The sequence below is a fragment of the Saimiri boliviensis genome, chromosome 7 (assembly GCF_048565385.1).
Source record: "Saimiri boliviensis isolate mSaiBol1 chromosome 7, mSaiBol1.pri, whole genome shotgun sequence".
Lineage (NCBI taxonomy): Eukaryota > Metazoa > Chordata > Mammalia > Primates > Cebidae > Saimiri > Saimiri boliviensis.
This window is the reverse complement of record NC_133455.1, coordinates 120,135,992-120,154,002: the sequence shown is the minus strand read 5'-3', so window position 1 is coordinate 120,154,002 and position 18,011 is coordinate 120,135,992. Positions and strand designations below refer to the sequence as shown.

At 42.4% G+C, this 18,011-nt stretch overlaps 1 protein-coding gene across 4 annotated transcripts in view; it reads right to left on the bottom strand.

Annotated features, from left to right (window-relative positions):
• Nucleotides 1-412: 412 nt before the first annotated feature.
• Nucleotides 413-18,011, bottom strand: part of CCDC77 (coiled-coil domain containing 77) — a 41,726-nt gene continuing 24,127 nt past the window's right edge. For 3 of the 4 annotated variants that reach the window (XM_010345025.3, XM_010345028.3, XM_010345026.3), the window contains 8 exons: nucleotides 15,818-15,914; nucleotides 13,991-14,063; nucleotides 12,374-12,462; nucleotides 10,656-10,804; nucleotides 4,758-4,977; nucleotides 2,276-2,401; nucleotides 2,018-2,170; nucleotides 413-1,281 (listed from right to left, as the gene is read on the bottom strand). In XM_010345025.3, coding sequence (XP_010343327.3) covers nucleotides 1,135-1,281; nucleotides 2,018-2,170; nucleotides 2,276-2,401; nucleotides 4,758-4,977; nucleotides 10,656-10,804; nucleotides 12,374-12,462; nucleotides 13,991-14,063; nucleotides 15,818-15,914 — 1,054 coding nt within the window. In that variant the 3' untranslated portion in view covers nucleotides 413-1,134. The remainder of the gene's footprint in view (nucleotides 1,282-2,017; nucleotides 2,171-2,275; nucleotides 2,402-4,757; nucleotides 4,978-10,655; nucleotides 10,805-12,373; nucleotides 12,463-13,990; nucleotides 14,064-15,817; nucleotides 15,915-18,011) is intronic. The other variant, XM_010345029.3, reaches the window with a different exon arrangement.

Here is an 18,011-nt window from a genome sequence, read left to right as displayed (position 1 = left end):
GAGGAGGCCGAGGCGGGTAGATCACCTGAGGTCAGGTGTACAAGACCAGCCTGGCCAACATGGTGAAACCCTGTCTTTACTAAAAAAAAAAAAAAAAAAAAAAAAAAAAAAAAAAAAAAATTAGGTGGGTGTGGTGGTGAGTGCCTGTAATTCCAGCTACTTGGGAGACTGAGGCAGGAGAATCACTTGACTTGGGAGGCGGAGTTTGCAGTGAGCCAAGATTGCACCACTGCACTCCAGCCTGGGCAACAAGAGCAAAACCCTATCTCAAAACAAACAAACAAACAAAAAACAAAAAACAAACTTGTACAGCAGAGGCCATAGAACAAGAGAGGAGACTGAGCTGTGTGAGTCATTAACAAAGCATAAACATAGCATTGAGAAGAAGGTACAGAAAACTCAAATAGAATCCTTTGAATGAAATATTTTATTGAAAATAGTTAATTTAAAATAGATACATCATTTTTAAAAAGCCATGTTACTGATAAAGTATCAAACTTTCCATGTAAGGATCATTTGTTTCATTCACCCTTGCCAGCGTCTCCTTTGTTTTTCCAGATGGACATTTTGTTCGCGTAGAGTCTCTAGCGCCCTCTAGTGAAACACCATGAAATTGCCCAAAAATGTAATTGAGGTTCTGCGCATGACAGAAGGCGAAATAGAATGAGAGCCCACTCCAATGTGACCAGCTGTGATGTGCTGACTTCTCCCTGAGCTCGGGAGAAAGGCAGCCTCCGTGAGGGCTTCTCTCTCTTTAGGAAAAGTGTTCTTCCCACGGCCACTCAGCCAAGCTGATTGCAAAATACCTTCTTCCTAAGCTTTCATCATCACTGTCTTCTAAAAAACCCCAAAAACCTGTCAATACAGATGGGATAAATAATGAAAGCTTCTCAGTCATTTGGGACCAGGCCCCCACGCCTCACAAATGTTAAAAGGACAGCAAAAGTGATAAAGCAAGCTGAGTATGCAAGAAAAGCTTTCCTAGTGGTCCCTGATTCTTCACCCTGTCTCTATAGTAATGAATGCCACCACTCTAGTCAGCTCAGGTCTACATTTTCTGGCAGCAGATGACCTTGTCCTCAGGTTTCAAGAAGCCCACCTCTTCCAAATGGGGGCCACTTCCAAACGGAGACATCAACAGACTCTAAGTTCATTCTCCAGACCAAACACTTTGGACTTAAGATTCTTCAATTCTCCTTGTATCTTATGTGCCCGTCTATTGCTGTCACGGACTTCACACAGAATGGCGAGATCCTGATTTGCCAGGGTATTAACTGTTACCTAGGGATTTGATTAAAAAAAAGAAGAAGAAGACATGGGCAGAGATATCAGTCAAAAAGACAGCTGTGCTGGCTCCTTTTTATGAGATTTTGAGTACATAAGATAAATTCCATCCTTAGTTTGTTCAGTGGCTAACTAAAGAGAGAAAATGTAGAATTAAGGCAGAAATCTCGTGAAACTCCTTCCCATACAATAAAGGAGCCTTGAAATAGAGATCGATGAACAATGGAGGAGTAAGAGACCAGAATAAGCAACACTACTGGTAAATTTGTCAAAGAATGAAAGCAGGCATCTCCTCTTTTCTGTAACGAACCTTGCTTGGAACACAGGCTAACTGGCTAAATCTCATTAAGAAGGCTCTTGAGGCAACTTGTATTCTAAAAAGCTGTGTCTGCTGGAAAAAATTACTCTATCACTCAATTACTCACTTTCCCCAACTGTAAAACAGACATGATTCTTTAATCTACTTCTTGAATTAGGAGGGATGACAATTTCTGTTAAGTTTAGCTTACATGGAAGTATTCATGATGCAGTCATTTAATGATTTCAGGGTATTTTTATTTTCTCTCTAGCATGTACTTGTTGAACTAATTTTCAGGGAGGCTTAAAGATGGTGATCTGTTAGTGTCTACCAGCAGGGAAACAGCACATCCTTCTTTTAAGGAACACTCGTGACCCAATGTTCCCTCACTTCCACCTCTTTTCTCCCTTGTGGCAGTTCAGGATAAACGGTTACCTTATACAACATTTGCTCCAAGCCTTTCAGTTTCTGTCGGAGAACCTTAACATCTGTCTTAAAGCCTTCGACTTCCAAGATACGTCGCTGCTCCAATGCTTCGTAGCGTTTTGTCATTATCTGTAAACGCTTCCCCATCTTGTTCGTGCGATCCTAAATACGGGGAATGGGAAGGCACTTAATTATGAAGGTGACGGAAGCGCTTTCCCAAGCCATCTGCACTTCCTACTCCATTATCAGTGGCAGACAATTTTGTACCTTGAAGATCTCTCTCCTCATTCCCTCTTCCTCACGAATTCGGGCAAGTTCTTCTTCTAAGGAAATGCACTGCTCTTGGTACATACTGGACAGCTTTTTCTCTTGTACTAACTTATCTTTTAGGGACTGCAAGCCAAAGTGACAAAAACCATTAATAATCAGTTCTACAATTTAGGTAATTCAAATAGCACTTAGATAAAGAAAGAAAGAAAAACAAGAGATTTCCAAAGGTACAAAACGTGTTAAGGAACCAGATGACAAGAACTTTGAGGAACATCTGAAAATCTCCTACTTCGAGACTAGTCTCTTAAGCCCTTATTTGAAAACGTACACAGTAGAAATTCAAACAAATATTTTTGGCTCTGAAAAGAGTCAGACAATGGAGCTCAGAAGCTGTCCCAAGTAAGACATTACAATATATGTTTTGGGCTACATTTCTAAACTTCTTCTTTAAAAAGGAAGAAGTATGAACAGCAACAACACTTACTATACATGCTCTATTGAGCAGTTAAAATGATCTTTTAAAAACCCAAATTAGATCATGTTACTTTTTTTTTTTTTTTTTTTTTTTTTTGAGATGGAGTCTCATTCTGTTGCCAAGGCTAGAGTGCAGTGGTGTTACGGCTCACCACAACCCCTGCCTTCCAGGTTGAAGTGATTTTCCTGCCTCAGCCTCCTGAGTAGCTAGGACTACAGGTGTGCGTCACCATGCCCAGCTAATTTTTGTATTTTTAGTAGAGGCAGGGTTTCACTATGTTGGCTAGGCTGGTCTTGAACTCCTAACCTTGTGATCCGCCTGCCTCGGCCCTCAAAGTGCTGGGATTACAGGCAGGAGCCACCACACCTGGCCCATGTTACTTCTTTCACACAATCCTTCAAGGACATAACACTTCTGAGAGCTAAATTCACACTTCGTACCATGATGCACAAGGCCCTCCACGATGGGCTGCTGCTGACCCTGCCTTCTTAAAGAGCATACCACTTCCTCCTTACTTATTCCTCTACAACCGTGACACCAGCCTTCCATTTCCTTGAACATACTCCAGGCCTATAAATTTGCTTTTCCCTCTGCCAGGAATGCTCTTCCTCAAGGTCTGTATGGCAAGCTTAGTCCCATTTTTCAGGTCTGAACAAAAACACTAGATATAAGAGAGTGTCCCTGTGCGTTCCTTCTGTTAATACAATTGACTTCCAGCAACTTCATATAGTCTTCATGTAATTCTTTTATTCCCTGAATACCACTTTTTTTTTTTTTTTTTGAAACAGAGGCTTGCTCTGTCACCCAGGCTGGAGTGCAGTGGGCGATCTTGGCTCACTGCAACCTCTGCCTCCCTGGTTCAAGAGATTCTCCTGCCTCAGCCTCCCAAGTAGCTGGGATTACAGGTGCCCGCTACCATGCCTGACTAATTTTTTGTATTTTTAGTAGAGATGGGGTTTCACTATGTTGGCCAGGCTGGTCTTGATCTCCTGACCTCATGATCCACCCTCCTCAGTCTCCCAAAGTCTTTTTTTTTTTTTTTTTCCTTTTTGAGACACAGTCTCACTCTATCGCCCAAGACAGAATGCAATGGCATTATCTCGGCTCACTACAAACTCTGCCTCCTGGGTTCAAGTGATTCTCCTGCCTCAGCCTTCCAAGTAGCTAGGATTACAGGAACCTGCCACCATGCCTAGCTAATTTTTGTATTTTCAGTAGAGACGGGGTTTCACACCATGTTGGTCAGGCTGGTCTCGAACTCCTAACCTCAGGTGACCCACCCACCTCAGCCTCCCAAAGTTCTAGGATTACAGATGTGAGCCATGACACCCGGCCTAATCTACAATTTTCTTAGTTATTTGTTAATGTTTCTGTTTTTTTCTCACCCATTAAAGTATAAACACCATGAGGGCAGACCTTGTTTAGATTATTTATTACTGTAACTCTGGAGCCTAATCCATAACAGGAGTGCAATAAATATTTGTTGAATGAATGAATCAACAAGTCGAATATTTTAAATCCTCAAACACTGTAATGATCAGCTGTTCTTCGAAACCTAGTTCTTGAGGAAGCTCTTGTAGCTGCTCCAATAGCTTCCTGGACTGCATGGATCTTATATTACAAATTGTAGGTTATTTGGAATTCCTTCAACTCTTCCGGAAAAATAAATAACTTCTTTAAGACATAAGGACAGCCGGGCGCGGTGGCTCAAGCCTGTAATCCCAGCACTTTGGGAGGCCGAGGCGGGTGGATCACGAGGTCAACAGATCGAGACCGTCCTGGTCAACATGGTGAAACCCCGTCTCTACTAAAAATACAAAAAATCAGCTGGGCATGGTGGTGCGTGCCTGTAATCCCAGTCACTCAGAAGGCTGAGGCAGGAGAATTGCCTGAACCCGGGAGGCGGAGGTTGCGGTGAGCCGAGATCGTGCCATTGCACTCCAGCCTGGGAAACAAGAGCGAAACTCCGTCTCAAAAAAAAAAAAAAAGACATAAGGACATTACCTTAATATATTCACTTTGGGCATGATGACTCTCATGCGTAACAGGCAACACTTTTCCAACTTTATCTTCTTTCTTCTTACACTGCATCCTGTATTGCTTAATCGTTGACATCAAATGATCTTTTTCAAGCATCCATGACTTCTCTTTATTTTGGTTTTCAGATCTGAGTTGCAGAAAATCTTTGGTGCTCTCATAGAGCAGTTCTTGGGTATGGTGAAGACTAGGAAAGAAAGTATAAATGCAGACACGAGGATGCACCCACAGCACACTTGAAAGCAAGGATTATTCCAAAATGGAAGAGAGCAGTTATTATAAAATTGTATAATATATAAATTTTGTAAAATATTGGCAGTTTTAAAAATCTGATCACTGGCAATCTTCCATGTTTTGCTGGGCAAAGTATAATGTGTCTACCCATGCTCACTGGTTCACAGACTGGTCTTTACAGATATTTTCCTGAGTGCTAATTTCAGGTTAGATGATTAGAAGGACCACGGGGGTATTTACACATAGGCTGCATGAGTATGAACCATTCCTAGGAATAAGACAAGGAAGAACTAAATCATGGTTTCTGACAAATGAACACAAATTCAAAAGTATCAAAAACAGCTTTGCTTTTGTGTATGTTGTGTTCCATGAGGAACTGCCTGTATCAAAATCTTATCCTTTTTTATTTTAAAAATAACTTCTTTTTTTTTTTGAGACAGCGTCTTGCTCTGTCACCTAGGTTGAAGTGCAGTGGCACAATCATGGCTCACAGCAGCCCTGACCCCCTGGGCTCAAGCAATCCTTGTCTCAGCTTCCTAAGCAGCTGGGATCACCTCCCAGGGGGCGTGCCAGCTCATTAAAAAAACGTTTGTGTGTAAGGAGACAGGGTCTTGCCATGTTGCCTAGGCGGGTCTAGTCTGGAACTCCTGGGCTCATACAATCCTCTCACCTCAGCCTCCCAAAATGCTGGGATTACAAGTGTGAGCCACCACACCTAGCTTCCTTTTTAAAAAATCAGCTTCCTGTATGAAGTCATTTTCAACAACGTTAGCCTGTTTTAGTTCCTCCATTCTCTGAAATTCCGTAACAGTGTTAATGTTCCCTTGTCTTATAATCCAACACTTGCTCATCTGTCAACATGCACCTTTTCCCAGCCTGAGTGAAAGCATATACTTTATTTATCACTTATTTTTGCCCCAATGCCATGAAATTGTCAAGGATGATACTAACTACTAGACATACACAGATAGTAAACTCCAGATTCTTGATGACTATTTCCTGAAATTTGGGGCTAGACAATGTCTCCGTCTCTAAAAAACAATATCCCCGGAAGTTAGCAACTCATCAGTTTAACATCGACACCTAGAAAAATGCTATATCAAATGATCTAACTGCTTGCAAGAGTATTAAATATCATGAAGCAATCGCTATAGTTTTCTACTGAACAATAATGTCAGATCCATTTAGTTATTTTCCTAAGTAACAGATAAGAGGAAAGTGACAGCATAGTGCCAAGCACAGAGTAGAGTAAATGTCACAAGATGAATATATGCAGTCAGGTATGTATGCATGCGATAAAGAGAGAGAGACTGATTCCGTTACCACACGAATCTCCCCCACTTTCAGTGAGTTATTTTATTCTGTCTTATATTATGTTCTCAATTACAAACCGAGAAAGTATGGGGTTGTTAAAATACAAGTAGCTTGAAAGTGACACCCAAAGAGCAGTCATTAATGGCCTTGGATTTTATGCCATTCTTAGGAAGATCTATCTAATGGAAGGAACCGATCACGTGCTTAGATGTGAAGATAATGCTAAACAAGGAAAGTTATTGATATTCTGGAAAACAGATTAAAAAATTAAAAATTACTGTGACAATTTTAAAACATCTGTCCCTTAGAAACAAAACCCAATGAAAAGTCAAGATGCTATACTTAAGTGCAAAAATACTAAAAATAAAAATGAAGATGGAGAAATACTGGCCAAATGCAAACACATTACACTATGTTAAAAGAAACATAGCAGACCAGGTGTGGTGGCTCACGCCTGTAATCCCAGCCCTTTGGGAGGCTGAGGTGGGCAGATCGCCTGAGGTCAGGAGTTCAAGACCAGCCTGGTCAACATGGTGAAACTCTGTCTCTACTAAAAACACAAAAATCAGCTGGGCGTTGTTGCGGGTGCCTGTAATCTCAGCTACTCGGGAGGCTGAGGCAGAAGAATTGCTTGAACCTGGGAGGTGGAGGTTGCAGTGAGCCACACTCTAGCCTGGGCAACAGAGTGATACTCCATCTCAAAAAAAAAAAAAAAAAAAAACAGAAAAGAAAAGAAACATAGCTTGTAAGGGCCAGAAGACATTTTCTACCCTGCAATTTTCAGAGATCCTAATTTGAATATCATGTCCAATTTTAATCACCACAATTGACAATGGAGAAATAGACACCAGAAAAGTTTGGGAAGACAGTAAGAAAATGATAAAAGAATGAAGAATGTAACATGAGAAAATATTTTAAAATGTAGGATGTTTAATGCACAAAAGTGATAGGAAGGTACAATTTCTTTCTTTCTTTTTTTTTTTTTTTGAGGTGGAGTTTCGCTCTTGTTACCCAGGCTGGAGTGCAATGGCGCAATCTCGGCTCACCGCAACCTCTGCCTCCTGGGTTCAGGCAATTCTCCTGCCTCAGCCTCCCGAGTAGCTGGGATTACAGGCACGTGCCACCATGCCCAGCTAATTTTTTGTATTTTTAGTAGAGACGGGGTTTCACCATGTTGACCAGGATGGTCTCAATCTCTTGACCTCGTGATCCACCCGCCTCGGCCTCCCAAAGTGCTGGGATTACAGGCTTGAGCCACCGCACCCGGGCCGGAAGGTACAATTTCATAAGGACTGTTAAGTATTCAAAAAACATTTACTGTGTGTCTATTGTGCACAGAGAGCAGGGCAGAGGCCACATAGCAAGACTCTGGGAACAAAGGCAGCATTAAAATACCTGGTGATAAGTGTCACCACAGAGGCAAGCTAAACATGGGAATACGGAGAAGGAAGAACTTAAGCTGGCCTAGAGAAGTCGTCAAAGAAGGAGGTGACGGAAGGTGCTGCCACACAAGTGTCCCATAAACAACAGTTATTATAATTAGTCTGGCTGAAGCACAAGACGAACTACAGCAACAGGGGAGGAGCTGAGGCTGAAGGTTTATTTGATGTCAGATGATGATGTCCCTAAAAATTGATGCTAAGGTATCAGGACTTAATCATAAGGTAAAGGGAGACTATCAAATATTTTTAAGCAATTGATAATTCCTAATAGAGGAACTAATCATAGTAATCAGGAGGACTATAATACAAAGGATCAGAGACAGGAAGAACAGGTAGATTACTGCAACAATTAAACAAAGGAATAGAGCTTGAATTAATGTAGTAAGAATAAGAATGCAGGGCTGGGCATAGTGGCTCATGACTGTAATCCCAGTGCTTCAGGAGGCTGAGGTGAGAGGATTGCTTGAAGCCAGGAGTTTGAGACTAGCCTGGGCAATATAGCGAGACCCCATCTCTACAAAAAAATAATAAAAATAAGCCAGGCCTGGTGGCATGCACCTGTAATCTTAGCTACTTGGAGGGCTGAGGCAGGAGGATTGCAAGAGCCTAGAAGTCCAAGGCTGCAATGAGCTATGATCATGCCACCGCACTCATACTCTGGGCAACAGACCCTGTCTTTACTGGAAAAAACAAAATAAAACAATGAGAGAGCAGAGAATGGACTTAAGAGGGTTTTAGGCTTACAGTCCATAGGGTTTGGAATTAAGGAACAAGTTTAAGAGTTGAAGATGATCTTATGGTTTCAAGCTTGGGAAACTGAATACATGTGATACCATGAAACTAAACAAAAAGTAGTAGGTCTGAGATGGGGATGTGGGTATTTGTTGGAAGAGACAAACAGTGTGGTTTCAGTAATGGTAAATTTGATAGGCTCAAACACTTTCAACTGAGGATGTCCTTATGGCATAGGTCTAGCCACTAGAACCAGACAAAAGGGTGAAGCGGTTAGACAGGTAGAAGAACCAAGAAAGACAGGTGCTGCAGAAATCAGGAAAAATGAATTTCAAGGAGGGGCTGATCAGTGATGGCAAATATACAGGAAGATACTAAGTATAATAAGGACTGAACAGAGATATAACTGGTCTTAGAAGTTAAGAGGACGGCCGGGTGCAGTGGCTCATGCCTGTAATCCCAGAACTTTGGGAAGCCAAGGTAGATGGATCACCAGAGGTCAGGAGTTCAAGACCAGACTGGCTAACATGGTGAAACCCCATCTATACTAGATATACAAAATTAGTGGAGCGTGGTGGCATGCCCCTGTAATGCAAGCTACTTGGGAAGCTGAGACAGGAGAACTGCTTGAACCCCGGAGGCGGAGGTTGCCATGAGCCAGCACAAAAACCCATCTCCACTAGATATACAAAATTAGTGGGATGTGGTGGCGTGCCCCTGTAATGCAAGCTACTTGGGAGGCTGAGGAAGTAGAATTGCTTCAACTTGGGAGGTGGAGGTTGCAGTGAGCCAGGATGGCGCCACTGCACTCCAGCCTGGGCAACTGAGTGAGACTTGGTCTCAAAAAAAAAAAAAAAAAAAAAAAGTTAAGAGGTCAATGATGATCCCAGAAAGGGCATGCTTAATAAAATGGTGGGGATGAAATCAGACTGCAGAAAAGTAAAGAAAGACAAGCAGGTCGGGAACAAAAACCATGAGGACAGAGTTTGCCATTTCTTGCTTTTATTTGTTTAGATTTTTTTTTTTTTTTGAGATGGAATCTTGTCCTGTTCCCCAGGCTGGAGTGCAATGGTACGATCTTGGCTCACTGCAACCTCCGCCTTCTGGGTTCCGGGGATTCTGCCTCAGCCTCCTGTGTAGCTGGGATTACAGGAGCACGCCACCACACCTAGCTAACTTTTTGCATCTTTAGTAGAGATAGGTTTCACCATGTTGGCCAGGCTGGTCTTGAACTCCTGACCACGTGATCCTCCCGCCTCAGCCTCCCAAAGTGCTAGGATTACAGGTGTGAGCCACCACGCCCAGCCTGTAATTTTTAAAAAGTATGTACATTATAGGAAACTGAAACACACGAGAAACAAAAAATAAGGTCATCCACAATCAGAGGCACTTTACAGTTTGTAAACTGTAAAGTTTATAGGACGTTCTAAGTCTTGCATGTGTGTAGACACAACATCCAATTTTAAGGGACTGAGATTGCACAGAATGTATCATGCTGTTTCACACATCATAGATATTTACCAATTCAAAATCCCAAAGCTATTTGAGTATTTTGAAAACCAAGAATACACTATACCAACTCAGTTTGTTTGAAAAAAATATAATCCTGCCTTTCTTGGGTCAAAAATTTCTTAGAAGACAAAAATGATGACACGTCTCTAGAAAAAAGCACTGGCAGAGTTCTGATTAAAATACTGAGTGTGCAGGTTTTTTGGTACAGATATGTAAACTCATCTTTTCCATATTCATGAAGGGGCACACAAAAGAAAAGGGCCCTAGTACATTGAGTCAGACAGTACATCAGTGGATAAAATAACACTTTTTATTTTTTTGAGACAGGGTCTCATTCTGTCGCCTAGGCGTGAGCCACTGCACCCAGATGAAGAACTTCTTAACCACCAGAAGCAAGCTAAAACGCTAAAATGGATTTAAAGGAGTATGTGAAAAACTCATCAGCTCTCTAACAGCATGCCTAGAAAAGCGAGACACTCATCTACCTAGAGGCAGGTGCTTCTGAAGAAGACAATTTTTTCAAGGTTGCCTTCCGTTTTATGACCTGCTGTTGCTCAAGTACAAAATGTTAACTTTCAAGCCACTCAGAAAAATAAAACACCTGTTAGACACAGCTTGCTTAGACACTCACTTTCTGGTTAGTTCTTTGATTTTGTCCTGATTTCTCTGGTGCTGAACTTGTATTTCCTCGAGGCGAATCCGTCTGTCCTCCATGAGCCCTTCCATTTGGTCTCGAGAAAGTCTGGTCTGTTCTCCCAGCTGAGCCTGCAGTGCTTCCACCTAGACAGGCCAAAAAGTGTGAGCAATCCAGCCCTACTTCCACTTACTTCATACCTCTAGGAAAAGTGAGCCTCTCTCCAGAAAAATTAAAAAAACAAACACAAACAAAAAGGCTCAATTCTAATCCTCTTCTTTGTTTTGAGACAAGGTCTTGCTCTGTCACCCAGGCTGGAGTGCAGTGGCGTGACCATAGCCCACTGCAGCCTCAATCTCCTGGGCTCAAGCGGTCCTCCCTGCCTCAGTCTCCAGGGCTACAGGTGTGTGTACCACCACACCCAGCTAATTTTATTTTTATTTTTTGTAGAGATGGGGGTCTCACTATGTTGTCCAGGCTGGTCTCGGGTTGTAGAGATGGGGTCTTACTATGTTGTCCAGGCTGGCCTCAAACTTTTGGGCTCAAGTAATCATCCCTCCTTGGCCTCCCAAAGTGCTGAGATCATAGGCATTACCATGCCCGGCCCAATTCCTCTTAATTGTCTTTTTTTTTTTTTTTTTGAGACTGAGGCTTGCTCTGTCACCAGGCTGGAGTGCAGTGGCACGATCTTGGCTCACTGCAACCTCCAACTCCCTGGTTCAAGCAATTCTCCTGCCTCAGCCTCCTGTGTAGCTGGCATTATAGGCACGTGCCACCACACCCAGCTAATTTTTGTATTTCTAGTAGAGACGAGGTTTCACCATGTTGGCTAGGATGGCCTTGATCTCCTGACCTTGTGATCCACTTGCCTCAGCCTCCCAAAGTGCTGGGATTACAGGCATGAGCCACCTTGCCTGGCCTCCTCTTAATGTTAGTCTTACAAATGGGGTTAGGCTACACAAGAGTAGATTCTTTGTCCACACGAAACCCAGCATCAACATTACACAAAGCTACAAAATTCAATTTCCTCGACCCTATGATTTTTGCCTTTTCGCTATCTCCCTTGACAGTCCCTTTTAAGACACCCTAGCTACGCAGAAACAGAATGACTCTTTTCTTAGTTTTTGGTTTTCACAAGTAGAGCAAAATGAATATAATGTTTCCTTCTCGGTGTCTGGCTGTCATGACTCCACATGGAGACACTGGCCAAAGGGACAAACTGTCATTTAAATCAAGAGACTTATCCTAATGAGGACCGAAACTTTAGTGCAATTACATGAAAAATCATGGTTCCAAATGACGCATAATAACCAGGAGGTTAATAGTTCATTACTTTCCTAGACCTTAGAACCCATGCACTAAATAAATGAATGTACCACCAAATGTTGATATATCAGCACAGACAAGCTTCCTTCTGCAACTCTCTGTATACCCCTAAGCCAGTGAATTCTTACTTTATAATGGTTTTGGTGGGTGGGGCTTAGCATATTGAATTAAAGGTTCAGAGTGGCGCTTTTAGAATGTTCCAATAGAAAAGGATGGTTTATAAATATAAGCTCTTGGAAATTAGGGACAACCACAATTTTCTTAATCACATGATGCTTAAATGTAACCTGTGCGCAGTGAGATACTTATCACATGACACTGAAGGTATGTTATATAAAGTTCAACTTGTGGATAAAAGCCAGCTTGGTCTGCCAAAATACATTCTTTACCTGTAGGATCAGCGTCTGAATGTCTCTTTGATAATGCCCAGAACTTTCTTCTCTCTCTCTTGATGGTCTTCTTTTGCTTATTTTAGGATCTAAAATAGAAAACAAAATCAATCAAGATTTTACCCAGCTCTTCTGTCTGCTATTGAAATATCAGCATTTCCTGTGCAGAGGAGTTCCGATTCATTTACCTGTAAGGGAAGGAAAGGAGGAAAAAGGGAAACATTGTAACTTTTCAGATAGGAATCTCTATAAGGGAACTCTGCAGGATGTCACCTAAATAATCATAGTCATCTTCTGGCACAATCAACCACTAACTTTTCCTTAGAATAAAACACTAAAATAGTTGTGCCTATTTCTTAATAAAATAAAATTCTATTTAATCAGAATAAGGCCAGGCGCTGTGGCTCATGCCTATAATACCAGTGCTTTGGGAGGACAAAGCAGGACAATCACTTGAGGCCAGGAGTTCAAGGCCAGCTTGAGTGACAGAGTGAGAACCCCCTCTACACGAAACAAAATAAATTAGCCACGTGTGGTGGCGCATCCCTATCGTCCCGGCTACTCAGGAGGCTGAGGTGGGAGGGTCACTTGAGTCCAGAAGTTCAAGTAAACCATGATTGCACCACTGTACTCCAGGCTGGGTGACAGAACCTGTCTGTCTCAATCAACCAATCAATCAACAAACAGAATAAGAAAAACAAAACTTAAACATTTTGGTTATGACACATCACACAATTTTCAAAAGACAAGGTTATTTAAAAAAATAAGGAACACTAAAAATTAAACTGAGCAAAAGTTAATTTCTTGGATGATTTGAAAAGCTCATTAAGACATTAGATCACCAAAGGCATCATCATGAATGTCAATTATCAATGTACAGTAGGAAAACATTTCCAGTTGTCTGCATTGCGATTTTCTTTTCTTTTTTTCTTTTTTATTTTTTTTAAACAGAGTTGGCCAGGTGTGGTAGCTCATGGCTGTAATTCCAGCATTTTTGGAGGCCAAGGCGGGCAGATCACAAGGTCAGGAGGTCCAGACCATCCTGGCCAACATGGTGAAACCACATCTCTACTAAAATACAAAAGAAAAACAAAACAAAACAAAAAAACACAAATTACCTGGGCGTGGTAGCACGCACCTGTAGTCCCAGCTACTCAGGAGGCTGAGGCAGGGGAATTTCTTGAACCTGGGAGGTGGAGGTTGCAGTGAAGTGAGCTGAGATCATGCCACTGTACTCCAGCCTGGCAACGAGCAAGACTCCACCTCAAAAATTAAAAAAAAAAAAAAAAAAGAGAGACTTGCTCTGTTGTGCAATGGTATGATCTCTGCTCACTGCAACCTCTGCCTCCTGGGTTCAAGCAATTCTCCTGCCTCAGCCTCCAAAGTAGCTGGGATTACAGGCACCTACCAACACACCAGCTAATTTTTTGTATTTTTAGTAGAGATGGGGTTTCACCATGTTGGCTAGGCTGGTCTCAAACTCCTGACCTCAGGTGATCTGCCCACTTCAGACTCCCAAAGTGCTGGGGTTACAGGTGTAAGACACCGTGCCCAGCCTGCACTATGATTTTCAATTCTGCATCAATGAGAATTTCTAATAGGTTATATGGTTGTTACCTGCTTTGAAAGCTGAAGATTCATTCTGCTCACATTTACCCACAGCCTGGATAGTCTTTTGGAGAATGGTGACCTGAAGAAGCAAAAAACTGGTATAGAAGTAGCCTTCCTATAAACGTAATATTTTAGTTTTCAGCCTTAGTTCTGCAGATCAGTCTAAGTTAAATTTGTCGAAATTGATATTATATAAGGATGTCATGCTTATGAGAGGCCACACAGGCAAAGTAACAAATTGGATAAAACCCTGTGTTGATGACATTAACTTAAAGTTAGCCAGGTCTGGTGGCATGTGCCTTTGGTCCCCACTACTCAGGAGGCTGAGGTAGGAGGATCACTTGAGCCCAGGAGCTCAAGGCTGCAGTGAGCTATGATCACTCCACTGCTCTCCAACCTGGGCAACGGAGTAAGACCTTGTTTCTAGAAAAAATAAAATAAATACCTAAATAAAATTGCAAGGCTATTTAGTAATACATGATTACAAACAAAAACAAAAATAGCTTGGGGCACAGTGATGCACGACTGTAGCTGGAAGGATGGTACTTAAGCCCAGAAGTGTGAGTCTACCCCGGGCAACAGAGCAAGACCTCAGCTCTCAAAAAAATTTTTTTTAAGTTTTTAAAAAGCGGCTCTTACCAGGCGCAGTGGCTCACTCCTTTAATCCCAGCACTTTGGGAGGCCGAGGTGGGTGGATCACGCGGTCAAGAGATCAAGACCATCCTGGTCAAAATGGTGAAACCCCATCTCTACTAAAAATACAAAAAATTAGCTGGGCATGGTGGCACATGCCTGTAATCCCAGCTACTCAGGAGGCTGAGGCAGGAGAATTGCCTGAACCCAGGAGGCGGAGGTTGCGGTGAGCCGAGATTGCGCCATTGCACTCCAGCCTGGGTAACAAGAGCGAAACTCCGTCCAGAAAAAAAAAGCGGCTCTTTGGTGGATGTGGTAGTTTATGCCTGTAATCCCCACACTTTGGGAGGGCAAGGCAGGCAGATTGCTTGAGCTCAGGAGTTTTGAGACCAGCCTGGGCAACATGGTGAAACCCTATCTCTACAAAAAATACAAAAATTAGCTGGGCATGGTGGTGTACACCTGTAGTCACAGCTGCTTGGGCTGAGGTGAAAGGATTGCTTGAGCCTGGGGGGCGGAGGTTGCAGTGAGCCAAGATTGTGCATTGCACTCCAACCTGTGTAACAGAGTGAGACTTTGTCTCAAAAAAAAAAAAAAAAAAAAGCAGCTCTTGACCAAAGACCCTTAGGAAATGGATATATACATATATAGATATGTATAAAAATGCTCAGAAACTGTTCATATAAGTGAAAAAAATGAAATAGTATACAAAGACACATAACTATTTCTATAGGAATGGAAAAAGAGATGGAAGTATATATACCAAACTATTAATAATGAATTATCTCTGTGGTATAGGATTATGAGAACCTGCCATTTTCATATGATACATTACTATACTCTGTGTTTGTTTTTAATGAAGACCATGGATTACATTTGCAATCAGCATAACAAAGATTTAAAAAGCAACTTAAGTACCAAAACTGTCTCCCACACACAGTCTGCTCCTGCTTTCCTCTCTATCTCAACTAAAACAGCCACCCCTCTGGGCTTCAGGTTTCTAAACAGTGAAATGGGGTAAACAATGCTACTTCCCAAGGTTTTCGAACAAAAAGGCTTTCAAAACTCAGGCAAACATGGCATTATGATGGCTAATTCTCCATCCGCCTTGTCTAGCAAATGCTAAAGTTGTTCTGATGATGGGCCCTAGCCTGTGATTTGTAAAGCCACACTCACCATGCTCCACCAAAGATTACTTACTTTGTGAGGAGGCTCCTTACAAAAATAGGTCACTTCTCCAGCGTCTGTTCCCACAAGAGCCAAGAGACTCTGGATCTTTTTCTTGTCTTCTAGTTCCCTGCAATTCTCAAAGAAAGCAAGCACACATTATTATATGTCCCAAGTAAGTAACCTTTTCTGTTTAAAGGATCTTCCTTCTATTTTTTTTTTAAACAATAGTAACCTCAAATTAAAATTAAACCTCAAATTAAAATAGTAACCTCAAATTAAAACTTAATAGGATGTATCTAGACTTTAGCTCTACTTTGTAAAACATCAGGTATTTCCATTCAGAGAGAATGGGCCAGGACATTTTGTGCTGATTCTAAAAGGGAACTGTAGTGGCTGCTGAGGGGCACTGCTCAGATCTTCTTTTCCTTGGCTTATGGGCTCATTCTGCCACCTGCCAGGAATGCTGTCTGCTGACAGCTTGTAGTTGAATCTCCAGCCAAAGGAACTGCCTCAGCCAAGTTTATGCCTCTCATTCCTTGGGGACAGCTCATATCCAGTGCCTGGTCAATGAGGAGGACACAAAAATCCAATCTCCTTGCCTCAGTTCAGGCTATCTTTGAAGAGCCATCCCAGCTTCAGAGACCCCTGTGGTGTTGGCTGAAGCTTGCTGCAACTGAATCCCAGTTTAAGTTGCCTTACTTCCCAATAAAATTCCTGCAAGCAAATCTCCATGGCACAGTCTGTTTCCCAGAGAACCCAACCTAAGATAGCTCAGGTCTGGACTGGACCAAGGAGGCAAATGCTGAAAAGGGTTTGCAGGCTGGGTGTGGTGGCTCACGACTGCAATCCCAGCACTTTGAGAGGCTGAAGTCAGGAGTTCTCTACTAAAAATACAAAAATTGGCCAGGTGTGGTGGCGTGTGCCTGTAATTCCAGCTGCTCAGGAGGCTGAGACAGGAGAATCTCTTAAACCTGGGAGGTGGAGGCTGCAGTGAGCCGAGACTGCGCCACTGCACTCCAGCCTGGGAAACAGTGTGACTCTGTCTGAAAAAAAAAAACAAAAAACATAAAAAGGGATTTCAGAGCCAGTGATACCGAGATGGTTTACAGAACATGACATTTCTCACAGCAAGGTAAATGGGTAGTCAACAGAGTATAGCCTAAACAATAAATGGTAAATCAAAGATGGAAAAGAGGCTGAGGGCTGCATCCCATGCAAAATCACAATCTCTGACTCATTTTCCAGGCCCAAGTCAGTTTTATATGTCCCCGAGACTATTGCCTAAAGAGGGTAGAACTCCCAGGAGGTAAGACCCTGAGACACCACAGGGTAGATGTTCATGGCTGATTTCCCACATCCTCCAAAGGGCCTATAGCCATTTATTCAAGTAACTGTACACTGGGGGAAAAGACAGACCTGGGCATTTTAAGGATTGCTGGATGCAGGGTCTAAGCTGACACTGATACCAGAAAACCTGGAGCATCATCATGGCACTGGGGCATGTGGGCACCAAAGAATAAATGGAATTTTGGCTCACGTCTAGCTCACAGCAGGTCTACTGGATCCACCAAATCAATGGGCATGTCTTCGGTTCCCAAATGATTAAAACGGTCATACTGGGTAGGTGGCAGTACCTCCAAACTAGCTTCTTGGCTTCTGGGGTAAGCTAAGTAAAAGCCGCTGAAACTGTCCCTCCCTACCCACTCAGGATGATCAATAAAGCCCTAAAGAAGGCAGGGGCGGAGGTCCTTATCAAAGCCTCATTTCATTCCTCAGTACAACCTATACAAAACCAGATGGACTTTGGAGGATAACAGTAGACTACTAGCAAGTAGGTCCCAATTTCAGTCATTGTGTCAGGTGTAGTATCTTTGCTAGAACAGAATTACTTGGTCTCAGGCATATGGTATGTGGCCACTAATTAGGCAAAAGCATTCTTTTCTACCCCTCAAAAGACCAGAGGCAGTTTATATCATGTGATATCTACAATGGTGTACTTTTAGAGTCTTCCCCCAGGGCCATGTTAATGCTTTTATTCTCTGTCAATACACTATAAAAGAATTTGGGCTGGGCAAGGTGGCTCCCACCTCTAATCCCAGCACTTTTCGAGGCCAAGGCAGGAGGATCACGAGGTCAGGAGTTCAAGACCAGCCTGTCCAATACGGTGAAACTCCGTCTCTAATAAAAAATACAAAAATTAGCTAGGCGTAATGGTACATGCCTG